At 47.8% G+C, this 14,223-nt stretch overlaps 1 protein-coding gene across 4 annotated transcripts in view; it reads right to left on the reverse strand.

The window, feature by feature from the left end:
• LOC105033651 (protein DOUBLE-STRAND BREAK FORMATION) overlaps nucleotides 1–13,561 on the reverse strand; it is a 38,088-nt gene extending 24,527 nt beyond the window's left edge. For 2 of the 4 annotated variants that reach the window (XM_073244944.1, XM_010908536.4), the window contains exons 1-4: nucleotides 13,470–13,561; nucleotides 13,140–13,347; nucleotides 12,286–12,429; nucleotides 9,964–10,099 (exon numbers count right to left, since the gene is read on the reverse strand). In XM_073244944.1, coding sequence (XP_073101045.1) covers nucleotides 9,964–10,099; nucleotides 12,286–12,429; nucleotides 13,140–13,347; nucleotides 13,470–13,528 — 547 coding nt within the window. In that variant the 5' untranslated portion in view covers nucleotides 13,529–13,561. Of the gene's footprint in view, nucleotides 1–9,658; nucleotides 9,892–9,963; nucleotides 10,100–12,285; nucleotides 12,430–13,139; nucleotides 13,348–13,469 lie in introns of those variants that run through there. The other 2 variants (XM_029261385.2, XM_029261384.2) reach the window with 2 other exon arrangements.
• Nucleotides 13,562–14,223: the final 662 nt, after the last annotated feature.

The following is a 14,223-nucleotide window of genomic DNA, read 5'->3' on the forward strand; positions in this document are numbered from 1 at the left end:
CTCCATCACTCCCTGGCAGACCACAATAACGGCCACGACTCTGCTCCACTCCCTGCGAAGGATACCGCGCGGCTCCTCCACTCTCTGGCAAGTCACGACAACGGACACCGCTCCACTCCCCGCAACAGACTCCACGTGGCAGGTCACGGTGATGACCACGATTCCACTCCACTACTCCTCATAACAAGCTCCTTCTGGCCCCGAACGACCCACTGCCAGACGGTTACAAACGTCGCTATCAATCTGTTGCACCCTCCGCCTATAAAAGGGGGACTCCAGATACGTTAATCTCTAAACTCTAATTTCTATCCCAAAACTCTGCTAAAATTTCCATTCGAGCACTCCATTCTTGTTGAGGCAGAGAACTGACTTGAGCGTCGGAGGGTCTTGCCGGAGCAACCCCAACTCCGATTTAGACTTCCTTTGCAGGTCCCGGCGGCGACCGCGACTCCCTCGACTCCAGCTTCTCCGACGCAGGCGAATTTTTGCACCAACAGGATTGACGCTAGAGGAAGGGTCCTGTGTCTTCGCAGTACCCTTATTCTTAAAGGAGCGCTCAACGGGACCGCCTCCGGTCATCTTTTCCAACGTCCTCTCCTCCTTCCCCCACTAGGTCTTCGCCCAATGCCTCCCCATAAAGCATCCACGCGGCGATCCACGACCTCCGCGGTCAGATCTCAGGCTCCGACCTCACCTCCAGTTTTCCAGCCTCCTCCCCCTCCTCCGGCAATGACGGTTGGCGCGGAGCAATTCGACCTACTGGTGCAGCAGGTTAGAGACCTCACTGAAGCTGTGCAGGCCATACAACAACAGCAGCAGCCGCAGGCGTCAGTGCGACTGGAGAGAGCATCGCCAGAACTCCAAAATCCGACAGTAGGACAGGCCACTTGGGCCAGCCGCCCCGTCTTTCCCGGAAAGACGAATCTGAGGGTGGAGAGCCCTCAGTCAGATCACGATTCCACCCCTGAAAGATCTCTACCTCCATTCTGCCAGAAGACCCTCGAGACCCGTAGTCGAGAGGATTTTCTGGACCGGAGGCTCCAAGAGATGAACCGACGGATCGAAGAACTCCACCACGCTCCCCCCACTTATAGTGAGGACATTTGTACTGACCCTCCCTTTTCTCAAATGATCATGCAGGAACCGATCCCGCCGAACTTCAAGCTCCCTCAGTTTGAAAGCTACGACGGGACTTCAGACCCAGTTGACCATCTGGAGGCCTTTCGGACAATGATGCTGCTTCATGGCGCGCCCGACGCCATCCTGTGCCGAGCTTTCCCATCCACCTTGAAGGGGGCGGCGAGAAATTGATACTCGACGCTGAAGTCAGGTACCATCTTTTTCTTTGATCAGATGAGCCACCAGTTTGTGGCTCATTTTGTTAGCAGTCGACGTCCCCGGAGGGGTTCGGAGTCCCTCATCAACATCAAGCAAAGGGAGGGAGAGTCCATTCGGGCTTACGTCAACCGTTTCAATATCGCCGCGTTGGAGATCCGGAACTTGGACCAATCGGTCGCGATGGCCGCTCTGAAAGGTGGCCTTCAGAAGAACGACCTTCTATTCTCCCTGAAAAAGAAGTACCCCAAAGATTTTGCTGATTTGTTGGCTCGAGCCGAGGGGTACGCCCGAGCAGAAGAAGCCTTCAAGATGAAGGACGAGGAGATCGTGAGAGAGCGGCAGGCGGGAGACTCGAGTAAGCCCGCAGTCGAGAAAGGGGCGAGAGAAGCTCGACCGCGTTCTCGGACTCCCCCCGGGCACAAGCACGCCCAGACTCCTCCCCGAGCACGCAGACAGAGAAGCCCGGAGCGCCGAGTCCGTCGGGGGTCTCCCCCAGGGAGATTCCGCAGCTATGCCCCCCTAAACGCATCGAAAATCCAAGCGCTGATGGAAGTCAGAGAGCAACTCCCAAGGCCAGAAAGGATGCGCACGTACCTCGAAAAGCGCAATCCTAATAAGTTCTGCCTCTACCATCATGATCACGGCCACGATACGGAGGAATGCATTCAGCTCCGAGACGAGATCGAGGAGCTCATCAGACGAGGTCGGCTCGACAGGTTTATTCGACGCCGGCCTGAGGGTAGAGAGGATCGACCAAGGGCCCTACCGCAGCCTGAACCGCCGAGGAGGGAAGAGCAGCCTAGAGATCGGCCTCCAATTGGGATCATCAACTCCGTCTCCGGAGGACCTTAACAGGAAGCAGGCCTTCTACAGCCCTGGGATTCGAAAAACTTGTAAATGTATTATGAACGATCCCGCTTTAAATCAAAATTCCTTTCAGACTTGCACATCTTTTCCTTTTTGGCATAGACCTGTAGCGACAGGGGACGACCCCATCGGACAATGAAAACAAACCCTAAGGCGGGCAAAGTTGAAAGTCCGGTTACTTTTAGACCGGATGAGGGGAGAGGCCATATAGCGCCCATATGCGCCCCCACAGCCATGTTAGGGACAGGAGGAGAATCTCGCCCTAACATGAGCAAGGTCGAAGGCCCGGTTATTTTTAGACCGGATGGGGGGAGAGGCCATACAACGCCCATATGCGCCCCCACAGCCATGTTAGGGACAGGAGGAGAACCTCGCCCTAACATGAGTAAGGTCGAAGGCCCGATTACTTTTAGACCGGATGGGGGGAGAGGCCACACAGCGCCCATATGCGCCCCCACAGTCATGTTAGGGACAGGAGGAGAACCTCGCCCTAACATGAGCAAGGTCGAAGGCCCGATTACTTTTAGACCGGATGGGGGGAGAGGCCACACAGCGCCCATATGCACCCCCACAGCCATGTTAGGGACAGGAGGAGAACCTCGCCCTAACATGAGCAAGGTCGAAGGTCCGGTTACTTGTAGACCGGACGGGGGGAGAGGCCATACAGCGCCCATATGCGCCCCCACAGCCATGTTAGGGACAGGAGGAGAACCTCGCCCTAACATGAGCAAGGTCGAAGGCCCGATTACTTGCAGACCGGATGGGGGGAGAAGCCACACAGCGCCCATATGTGCCCCCGCAGCCCTGTTAGGAACAGGAGGAGAACCTCGTCCTAACCTGAGCTGAAACCGATCACATCAGAAATAGGAGAAGAACCTCGTCTCAACACCAATTAAGGTCCGATCATTCGAGACCCGACAAGAAAGAAGAAAACCTTCTCGGCGACCCTTATACGCTACCACGACTCTGAAAAAGCTAGGGAGAACCCTTGCCTAAAAAAAAAAAAAAAGGGAGGAAAATGTGAAGGAACAGCGGCGGGCTACCCCGACGAAAAACGGAGGCCGAGCTACACTAAAAGCACAAAGGACCTCATCTCCATGAAGGAGGAGGAAGAGAAAGTAAGATCTACGGTCACAAACAAAAAGGCAAATCAACACGACGATGGCTAGAAACCTCCAAGCGGTGTCGATGCCGAACCAGTCAAAAGCACAAGAAACTCGGTAATGACGACCTAATACAAAGATGAACAAGAAACCTTCGAACAACATCGACATCGCGCGGGACAAAAATGAAAGAAGTCCGACGCACGATAATTCAACACGACGTACGGGTAAGATAACAAAGATCTTTTCATTTCATTAGCAAAATGTGCGTTACAGAGCCTGGAAGGCCGAAAAAAAAAAATAACAACAACAGCAACAACAAACGAACAGACGGCAAAAGGAGACACATAGGAGGACAAAAGGCAAAAGAGCCCTAAGGGGGCCCGGCTTCCTCCGACTTCGAACTTTCGGCTTCGACCCTCATCAGGGAGCGCCTTAAGCTCTCAACTTCTTCTTCCAGTTCCTTCTCTCTCATTAGCATTTCCATATATCTCCGATGAAGCCGCTGGCTTTCGTTCTCCGCCTCTCGATGCCTTTTTCTCAGGACCTCAGACTCCACCTCTGCGTCCTTAACTGCCCGCTGCTCGTATACCAACTGGATCTTCAATTGCTGCAGTTCGGCTTTCCCCTCCCCAAGGGCGACAGATAGCTCTTCTACGGTTCTTCTCAAGAATTGGAGTTCGTCGGGATCCTGAACGGGAGCAAACTGAGCTCCTTCAGCTAGCTACCTTTGAAGGCGGACAACCTCGTCGGTCGCCATCCTGAGCTTCCCCCTATAGTCATCCACCTGCTTGCACCAGCCGGCACGGTACGCATTATAGCTCGCCTCGGCATCCTGGAGCTGTTGCTGAAGGTCGAAGAGCTTCTTCGACCATTCTCGATCGCAGTCGGCCCAAATCGAAAGCCGGGACGAGCTTCCTTCCAACTGGCTAATCCTCTCCTGCGCAGCCGACAGCTCCACTCTGAGAGAGCTGATCTTGGCAGCTTGGGCCCAAGATCGATCGCTGGCACGCTTCTTATGTTCCTCGAGCTCTTTCTTGAAGTTCGCTTTCCTCCGGCTGTACTCCATGATCCCCTTCACGTGGAGGTTCCGAAAGTAGGTGGCCTCCGCGGTAGCTTCAGAGTGGCTCTCCCTCAACCTGCGAAGTTCGCCCTCCATCTCCCTCGACCCTTTTGTTAAATAACGAACTTTCTTCTTCAGACGTTGGATCGTGGACTTCAGCGGAATCTCCTGTGGCAAGGGAAGCACTTCGGCAAGACACTATCATCAGGAGACAAAAGCATCAAGGCGCGTCTCATTGCAGAAAGAAAAACAAAAAAAGAGGGAGGAAGAGTGGAGAAGCCCTCCATAAGGAGAAATTCAATTTTATTGATTGAATGTTTCTTAAAAGACAAAAAGGAAAAGAAAAATTGCAATAAAAGAAAAATACAAAGTCGGAGGTCTCAGACCTCTGAAATAGGAGTTGGGGAGCTCGGTGTTCTCGGAAGGAGGGCTGTGGTGGCAGTAGCAGTGTGAGAGGGCCCGACTTCGTCTTCAGACGCCTCGTCCAAGAAGCTGAGGTCGAGCTCGAAAAATTTCTTGACCACTTTCTCTTGACAGAGCTCGAATCCTTTGATGAATGCCTCTTGGCCAAACTTGACGTTTAGATCCCTCATCTCTGCAGAAGCCTTGAACTCCTCCACTGCTAGGGCCCTGGCCTCCGAGATCAGAACCGAAATCTGCTCCATCAAATTTGCAACCTCGGCCTCCGCCTTCCTCACCGTCTCCTCCAAGGCCTGCTTCTCTTTCTCAAGGGCCTCTTGGAGGTTGGCTACCTCGGCGGCCTTTTCTTTGAGGCGGGCAACTTCGGCCCGACGACTCTCCTCCGTCTGGATGGCGTCCACGTCGTCTCGATGTTGGCAAGGAGCTGGTGCCCGATCTGCAAGGACGGCTAGGAGATCAGACCAGAGGTTGGGAAGCTAATTAAATGAAGGTGCAAAGGGAAGGAGGAAAGTGAATCTATTTACCTCGAGAAAGGACCCTAGGGAGTCCCAAACCCGCTGTTCGGGATCGGCGCGATCAATCCTCTGGACGACTTCAGGCAGAATGCAGCCGTCGATCAGTCGCTTTATCAGGTCCCTATCATTAAAGGGATTCTCCCCCGGCTCTTCCTCGGAACCGTGGGACTCTTCGATGGCGGCTCGGCGGCTACTCACCCTACGGGCCACCGACTTTCTTCTCCTCCCCCTCTCTACCCCTGGCACCTCCTCGAAGCAGACCCCCGAAGCGAGAACCTCAGCGGGGGAGCTCCTTGAAGAGGCCTGGGGGGCTGGGGGTTCGACGTCCGAAGGAACGTCGACCGCGAGGGCCGCCTGGGCAGGCGTGGCCGAGCACGTCTCCTCCGTCCTGGCCTTCTTTGCCGATCCGGAGGCCGCGACACCCTTTCTTTTGTGGGCCTTGAGGCCCCTGACGAGCATCCGTACTGCTTCGGCGTCCATTCCTAAAAAAAAAAAAGAAGAAGAAGAGAAGAGAAAGAAAAAGAAATCAGCAGTGGAGTGAAAAAGGAAGAGGTGACGCGTAAAAAAAAAAAAAAAAAGAAAGAGAAAGAGAAGAAGAGCAAGAGAAAAGAAGAGGAAAGGAAAGATGGAATACTCGCAGGATCCAGGGGGCTCAAGCCGACGTTGAACAAAAACTGCTCCCTCAGAAGGTTGGGAAGGGAAGGAGTTGAGTAACTAAGAAGCCTTCGGGCGGCCTGAAGGTCGTCCTCCCCCAGGCTAGGAGCCCGGCGGACAGAGTCCCTCAGGGAGCCCCAAGGGGGCAATCCCAGCCTCAAGGTCGGGCAGTGGACGAAGAGGTACTTCCCCTTCCAGTTGTGGATTGAAGAGGGAGCACCTTTCAGCAACTCCTTCTTGCCAAACTGGGGGGAGAAATACCACCAGTCCTTTGCCGAGGGGTGGCGCTTGAAGGTGTAAAAATACCTAAACAAAGAGAGAGATGGCTGAACTTCGACTACGTGGCAAAGGAAGAGGAACCCTATCAAAAACCTAAAAGAATTCGGCGTGACTGAAGCTAAAGAAATGTCCAAAAAACGAAAAAGAGCGACGACGAAGGATGGAAGCGGAAGCTGGAGCCCAGCACGGAAGGCCTCCTGGTACAGGCAAAAACGGCCAGGTGAGGGGGTGCTAGCCCGGTCGGCGGGATCAGGAAGCTCCAGATCGTACTCCGGAGGAACTCCATACTGAACCCTTGTCAGTAAGAGTTCATCCGGAGTCAGAGAACAGGGAATGGCACCCGACGCAAAAACCAGGCGAGGCCCAGCCCCAGATGTGGGTTCGTCTACAGTATGGAGGTTCTGGGGGGCTGAGGCGGACGCACTCCTGGAACCACTATAGGCGGAGGTGCCGGAAGACATTTCAAACAAGGATCCTAAAAATCCCGGAGAAATCAGACGGGATAAGAGGCGAAAGGTTTGCGGGGGACCAAACCAGAGGGATGTGGCAGAAGAAAAATGGAGGAGAAGGGGCACCTAAATGGCAAGAAAAGGAACGAAAGTTCCGGGACTAACCTAAGTCGCTCCGAAGGATGCAGAGGTGCGAGGACAGGGATGACTCGAAGAACGCCTAGGGCCAAGGTAGACGCCAAAGAGGGTCAGAGCTCTCGAAGAGAAGGCAGACACCGATAGAACTTTCAGGCGAAATGAGGCTCCTGAAGGCGGAAGGACAGGTTTAAATAGACCCTGGGATCCGACGCTATAATGATCGCGAATTCCCCCAGGCCGACTCATGCTCGCCACGTGTCCCACTCGCCACGGCAAGCGGCCAAAAGCGGCTGACAGCTGACAAAGCCATTACTGCGCCGTACCTGGGCCAGCGCTCCAACGGGAGTTCCGAAAGGTCCCTTCGGATCGCCCCGATTTGAAAAGACTCCAGCACGCGCGCATTAAATGCCAGAATATCTGAGGACGATCGTGCACGGGATTCAAGAGGGCAACTTCGGCTGTGAAAATTTCTCTGTACTTCATTCGAAACTCGAACTCGAAAGTAAGGGAACTGGTGTTGGATATAAAATACCTCCCAACCGAAGTTCATAACAGGAGTGACCCTCCAGGGATTCTACCGACGTCCGACCTTCGGCGACACCTTTCCGAACCTCTCCGACGGTCGAGCCTCCGCAACATTCCCAAGTTCTGCCGACAGATAAACCCCCACCAGCGTCGACCGGATTCTTCATGACGGACGGACTCCACCCAAGTTTCTACCTGCTAGACTTCGTCCGGACTCCTACGGGAGCCGGACTTCGTCCCCGACTTCAATTGCAGGAAGACTTCGTCCGGACTCCTACGGGAGCCGGACTTCGTCCCCGACTTCAACTGCAGGAAGACTTTGTCCGGACTCCTACGGGAGCCGGACTTCGTCCCCGACTTCAACTGCAGGAAGGCTTCGTCCGGACTCCTACGGGAGCCGGACTTCATCCCCGATTTCAACTGCAGGAAGACTTCGTCCGGACTCCTACGGGAGCCGGACTTCGTCCCCGACTTCGACTGCAGGTAGACTTCGTCCGGACTCCTACGAGAGCCGAACTTCGTCCCCGACTTCAACTGCAGGAAGACTTCGTCCGGACTTCGTCCCCGACTTCAATTGCAGGAAGACTTCGTCCGGACTCCTACGAGAGCCGGACTTCGTCCCCGACTTCAATTGCAGGAAGACTTCATCCGGACTCCTACGGGAGCCGGACTTCGTCCCCGACTTCGACTGCAGGTAGACTTCATCCGGACTCCTCCGGGAGCCGAACTTCGTCCCCGACTTCAACTGCAGGTAGACTTCATCCGGACTCCTACGGGAGTCGGACTTCGTCCCCGACTCCGACTGCAGGTAGACTTCGTTCGGGCTCCCACGGGAGCTGGACTTCCGCCCTGAACTCCTGTTGCAGGTCTCGACCGAGATTCCTCGACAAATGATCTCCATCTGGGCTTCTACGGAGATCGGACTCTAACCGAACTTCGACCGACAGGTCTGGACCCCCTAGCAGACCACAATAATGGCCACGACTCTGCTCCACTTCCTGCGACGGATTCCGCGCGGCTCCACTCCCTGGCAGACCACAATAACGGCCACGACTCTGCTCCACTTCCTGCGACGGATTCGGCGCGGCTCCATCACTCCCTGGCAGACCACAATAACGGCCACGACTCTGCTCCACTCCCTGCGACGGATACCGCGCAGCTCCTCCACTCTCTGGCAAGTCACGACAACGGACACCGCTCCACTCCCCGCAACAGACTCCACGTGGCAGGTCACGGTGATGACCACGATTCCACTCCACTACTCCTCATAACAAGCTCCTTCTGGCCCCAAACGGTCCACTGCCAGACGATTACAAACGTCGCTATCAATCTGTTGCACCCTCCGTCTATAAAAGGGGGATCCCAGATATGTTAATCTCTAAGCTCTAATTTCTATCCCAAAACTCTGCTAAAATTTTCGTTCGAGCACTCCATTCTTGTTGAGGCAGAGAACTGACTTGAGCATCGGAGGGTCTTGCCGGAGCAACCCCAACTCCGGTTTAGACTTCCTTTATAGGTCCTGACGACGACCGCGACTCCCTCGACTCCAGCTTCTCCGATGCAGGTGAATTTTTGCACCAACAGTGACCAATAGATGGACTTAGAAATCTAATTGTGGATCATATTTGCCTATTGTATCCAAATCAGCAATGAAAAAATATTCTTCCCCTAAAAATTTCCCCCAATTTGGTTGGGTTTGGTTTGTCCTTCATTAGGTTTTTGCAGTTTATCTAAAGCTTTTTGATGCCAATCAATTTGAATCCATCATTCACTCCAAACGTTTCTCGCCCTCACAAAATACAAATCTAGGACAGGCATATTGCTCTTCTTTCTTTCATTCGGATTGTATGCTTAAAATTTTTAAAGCCCTCAGGATTTTTAGCTGATCACTAGCTTGGTCTATTTTTCCAACATTTTGAGCATTAAGTTTTTCCCCCCTCCCTTGACTGGTACAATTCGTGAGTGATCAGAGTCCCATAGCTCCAACAAAGCTAATTTGTTCCCCAAACATTAGGCCCAGTTCATCAGAGATAACAATAAAAAGCCTCGTACCATGTTCAATGGGCCTTATTTGCAAAACCCAGTTTCATCTTTTCTAATTACAGGCATCATGAAAGCACCATACATAAGGCCAGGCCTGAGACAGCCGGACACACAGGACTAACGAGTTGGTGGCGCTGTCATAAGACCAACACCATCCAAGACTATTTTCCCCAGCTTAAAATGTACTTTCAGATGTTTTAAGCTACAGCCATCAACCAATAAATTCAATTTGACAGTCAATAATGCCCAAATAAATTCCTCTATAATGTCCTTGATATTAATGCATCTGGTCAATTGTCATGTAAGCAATTTGAGCTGGTTACTCTCACACGTCCTGATTCTCTTAAAGCTATAGGTGAATGTTATTTATATATGATATTCCAGTATCAAACAGCATATTTTTCCTACGACATGATCAAAATATCCATGATTTAGAAACCACAAAATTAAATACCTCAAACATGTAAAAGCTGCATCATGCTGTGCAGGACTTTTATCTGCGAATACACAAGAAAAACATTGCTAATGCAAGTGAATCTATTCCAGACTTATCCAGTAGCAATACATACCAGAATGTGAAGCAACTAATGCCGTGGCCATGTCTCTCAGTTTTTTGATCTTGTTTACAGCGTGTTCCTCCATGGTGACAGTTACTGGATCAATGTTATTGTTAGACTGAATGCACATAAGTGCACTTTCAAAACCCTGCAAGTTATGAGAAAGGAATAGCATAGCTGAAGGAGAAGTTTGCGGATCTTGATTTAGCAATGAAGTCTCCAAAACTCATGATAAGATTTTAGGCAATTTTATGTCAAAACTTTGAAATGGTATGTACCAGCCTGCAACTATATGATGCTAGTTGTTAGATACAAAGCTCCTTAACTAAGACGTAGAATGTCAATAGCACAATAGAAGTGTCTAAGGCCTAAAATGGAAATGACTAACTCCCTTAACCAAAAGAAAAAAAACTCATATCAGGTTTTAGCGACGCAAGAGGGGTCCCAGCTAGCATCATTAAAGTAATTGCCCGTGCTACTTGGAAAATCAAACTGCGATTGCAGACTAATCAAACTACATATTGGTTCTCCTGGTAACCCTTTTATCTCCTTTACAATCAAGGAAACAAGATATTGCTGCACACTTGAGCATTGATGCAGCATTTCCCCACCAAAACTACAAAGGGTGATAGGGGTTCTATATTAAATTTAAGCTGACTGAGGTGCAAGCTTGATGGCATACCAACCAATCTCTCAACAATACCAACATCAAATTGGTCATCATGAACTGAGTGTCACAAGCTGCCTCACTTAAATCTATGAACAGTTCTGATCCAGAACATCAACTTGTCTAACCCAGATGTTTAGCCTTACCGAACCAAGCCTCTTAAATATAATGCAAGCAAATAACAAATAGTGAAGACTAGTAGCATGAAAATCCAAGTAAAATAACATTCACAATCCCAGGATACTCAGAAAGCCCATCAAAGATGTTCCACATTAGCTTCAATATTTCATTCAAGTGTATGAATTTGGAAAGGGCCCTTAGTCTATCACCATGCATGACATGACTTATCATGGTTATTATAATCAGATATGGTTGATCAAGGTTGACCATAGGCCCCAACATCTAAACAAATATGTTTGACTGTATGTATCTGTCACTTCAGAATCCCAATCCATCAATGTGAAACATTTTGAACTTGAATTTGACTATTGGGAAGTGGGAACTCGTTCTCAGAAAACTTGCTCTAGGCCTTTCCTCTAAATAAAGCTTCTTCATCCTAACAAATGCTGTTCTATCTCCAGCCATAGTTGCTTCAATATATCAGTCATCCAAACTGCCAATAATATGTCTTTTCACGAATAAACTACAGAAATCAAGTTGATTGTTACCTTGATGTTTGTTCTAGGTTGCTTTCTCACCTTCTAATCTGCTTTGACAATTTTAACTGCTTGATGAAGTTCGACACTAAAGCATTATTGTTCTCTCAGCCAAATTGTGTATAGGATCCACCATGATTATCATGCCATGCAAACAAGTATTATGGGTCACCTATATATTCTGTGTTACAAGTGGTATATTTCTTATGTTGCATTTTTAGATATCCAATGTTCATTGAAATCGAAGCAAATCCAACCAAGCTCTCTTTTATTGCTTTATACCTTTACCTCATTTATCAATACTAGCAGTCTAATCAAGGAAATTTTGTATTTATGTATTTAGTATGGTTAATATTTTTCTCATGCTAAAACTGAAAGAGGCCACCTCTGTATGACTTATCCTCTGATATAGGAGAACACAATTATGCATAAGGTGCAAATTTAGATTGTTCTATGCTTATTGCAGTTATAAGCTCCCAGTATCGCTAAAATTAACATGTGCAAATTCCTCTTAAGATTATTGTTACACTATAAATTCTTGCTATACAACCCAAGCTGGGCCTATGCATGGATTTACAGTCAAAATCTGCTTGCCCCATTAATACCCATCTTAGATAAGAATTAGCAATCCTAGAATAAACAACTCAAGAAGTGCCAATGAGAATTGCTTACCATAAGAACCCATGCATACATTGCATGCTTAATTCTTGCATTGCAATGTGTAAAGTATTGTTTCAACATAGATATCAGTAACTTTAGAAATTCCTTGCATGCTAAATGACAAATGTAAAGTCGTAAATGATTAGCTTACACCAACACCCAAGACAAACTTGTATGGAAGTTTTAATGAAAACAAAATAGAATATGTGTAACTAGATAATGGTTGTAGCAAACTGCAGAAAATTACACGAGGAATGATTCACAAGTTGGAATGTCTAGGTCCAAGTGAATAAAACTTAAATTTCAATATGGCCGTGGAAGTAAAATAGCTACAATGGAATATGCATATACCTTGACAGCAATGGCATAAAATCCATTATCAAGTGAGTCTTTGGCAAAAGTTAGCCACTCCTCATGCAATACTTGAAGGCCATGACCTTTAAGATATTTAGTCTCCCGTAGAACCAAGGCCTCATATTTCAAAGCCAAGCAACTCTAAGAAATCAAATATGCAAATGTAAGATGACAGACAATATGAGATTACGTGCAAATTCTATAATAGGGAATGAATGACAAGTTGCTTAAACTTAAGGAGAACCAACAAGTGGTGCTTGATGATTAGTGGTATATGCTAAAGAAACTTCACATTAGATGTGAATCAATCAATTTACCTACTCTAAGTTATGTCCTCCAGAACATAAAAATATCCTCAATTTAACTAGCATATGATAAAATTGAAAGATTAAATGTAGGCAATAAGATATCAAAAGGTTCAGACCAAAAATAGAGACCATTGTAATTAACACAAAGTCAATCCATGAAAAAATTGGGTAGAAGATATTGCAGTTTCTTTTTTTTTTTTTTTTGGTGACCTTTAAGGAGAAAAAACGGAGACTATTAATTCACAGAATTAGATTCAGATGGCTAATACATTTCAAAATATGCAGCAGATCACAAAATTATTCATATGCAGCAGATTGCTGATACATTTCAAAATTGACAGAACCCCTGTGAAAGCTCTTAGTTTAGTATCTTTTGTGAACATTCCAATTCAAAAGAGCTCGCTTGCTAGCTTTCCCATCAACTTACTCCATTTATGTTCCATTCTGGATCAAACACTCCAATAACCATGCTTCAAGCGAAAGGAACGCCAGACTAAAACGCTAGATTAGTAAATCAAATCAGAAGCTAAGATCAGAACTCACTTCCACATCCCCAACAAGGGCAAACGCCCGGACAAAGAATTCAACGGCACAGAGCTTCTCGTCGGCCGTCTTCTGCGAGATTTCTCGCACCACTGAGATGGCCTCGGATCGCAAGAGATATCGCAAGGCCGATCTGGTCTCCAGAAGCGATAGGACATCTTTGGAGACTAGAACTGATTCCAGGATTCGGAGAGTTGCGTCGCCGAATCTGGTGGAGAAGCGAGAGATTGAGGCCAGGAGGCGTGATCGAAGGAGATCGGACGATGGGGATTTTGGGGAGATGAAGAGATTGGAAGAGGATCAAGGCAGGAGAAGGGTTTCGATTCGTACCTTCGGTTCTCGAGCTGGGAGCGGAAGAACGAAATGCTCTCGGAGATCGCTTCAGCCATTCGAACAGGGAAAGCGCAATGGCGGTTTGAGAGTGAGGCTTGACTTATGCTCGCCAGTCTTGGCTTTTTCCATATAAAAAAATCTACTTAATTATTGAAAACGATAATTATTTTCTTTTGCAAAATAATATATATTTAAAAATTTTCCAATATCTAAATACAAGATAGAAGATACATATTTTTTTAGATATCAAATATGTATATATTTATTAACTATATAATATGTATATTTTGAATATCTAGTATATATTAGTTTCAATTACTCGTATATTTATTTTTAAACTATCATCTATCTTACATTTAGATCCAAGTATAAAATTATCCAAAAATTCTTAAATACGTTCTACTTACAAAAAAATCCAAATTTTCTCATAAAATTGATAATTAAGTTGATTTTTTATGCAAAATCCAATACATAATGCATATGTATAGAAGTGTTGGATATGCAAGGCACACATTAAGAGATTTTTTTTTCCCAAATGGAAGAGAGCATTTTGTAAACTACTAGCACCCTACCATGCAAGATTGTTTGGACTTAGTTATGCAATATTTTTTTTTTTTTCTGGGGACACATTGTACCTTTTGTATATATGACCAAGCAAGATGAAAAAAAAAAGATAATTTGGAACGATACACACACACTAGCATGTTAGCTCACGCAATGCGTGGAGTGTTTTTTTTTTTTTTTTTTTTTT

The sequence above is a fragment of the Elaeis guineensis genome, chromosome 10 (assembly GCF_000442705.2).
Source record: "Elaeis guineensis isolate ETL-2024a chromosome 10, EG11, whole genome shotgun sequence".
Taxonomy (NCBI): domain Eukaryota; kingdom Viridiplantae; phylum Streptophyta; class Magnoliopsida; order Arecales; family Arecaceae; genus Elaeis; species Elaeis guineensis.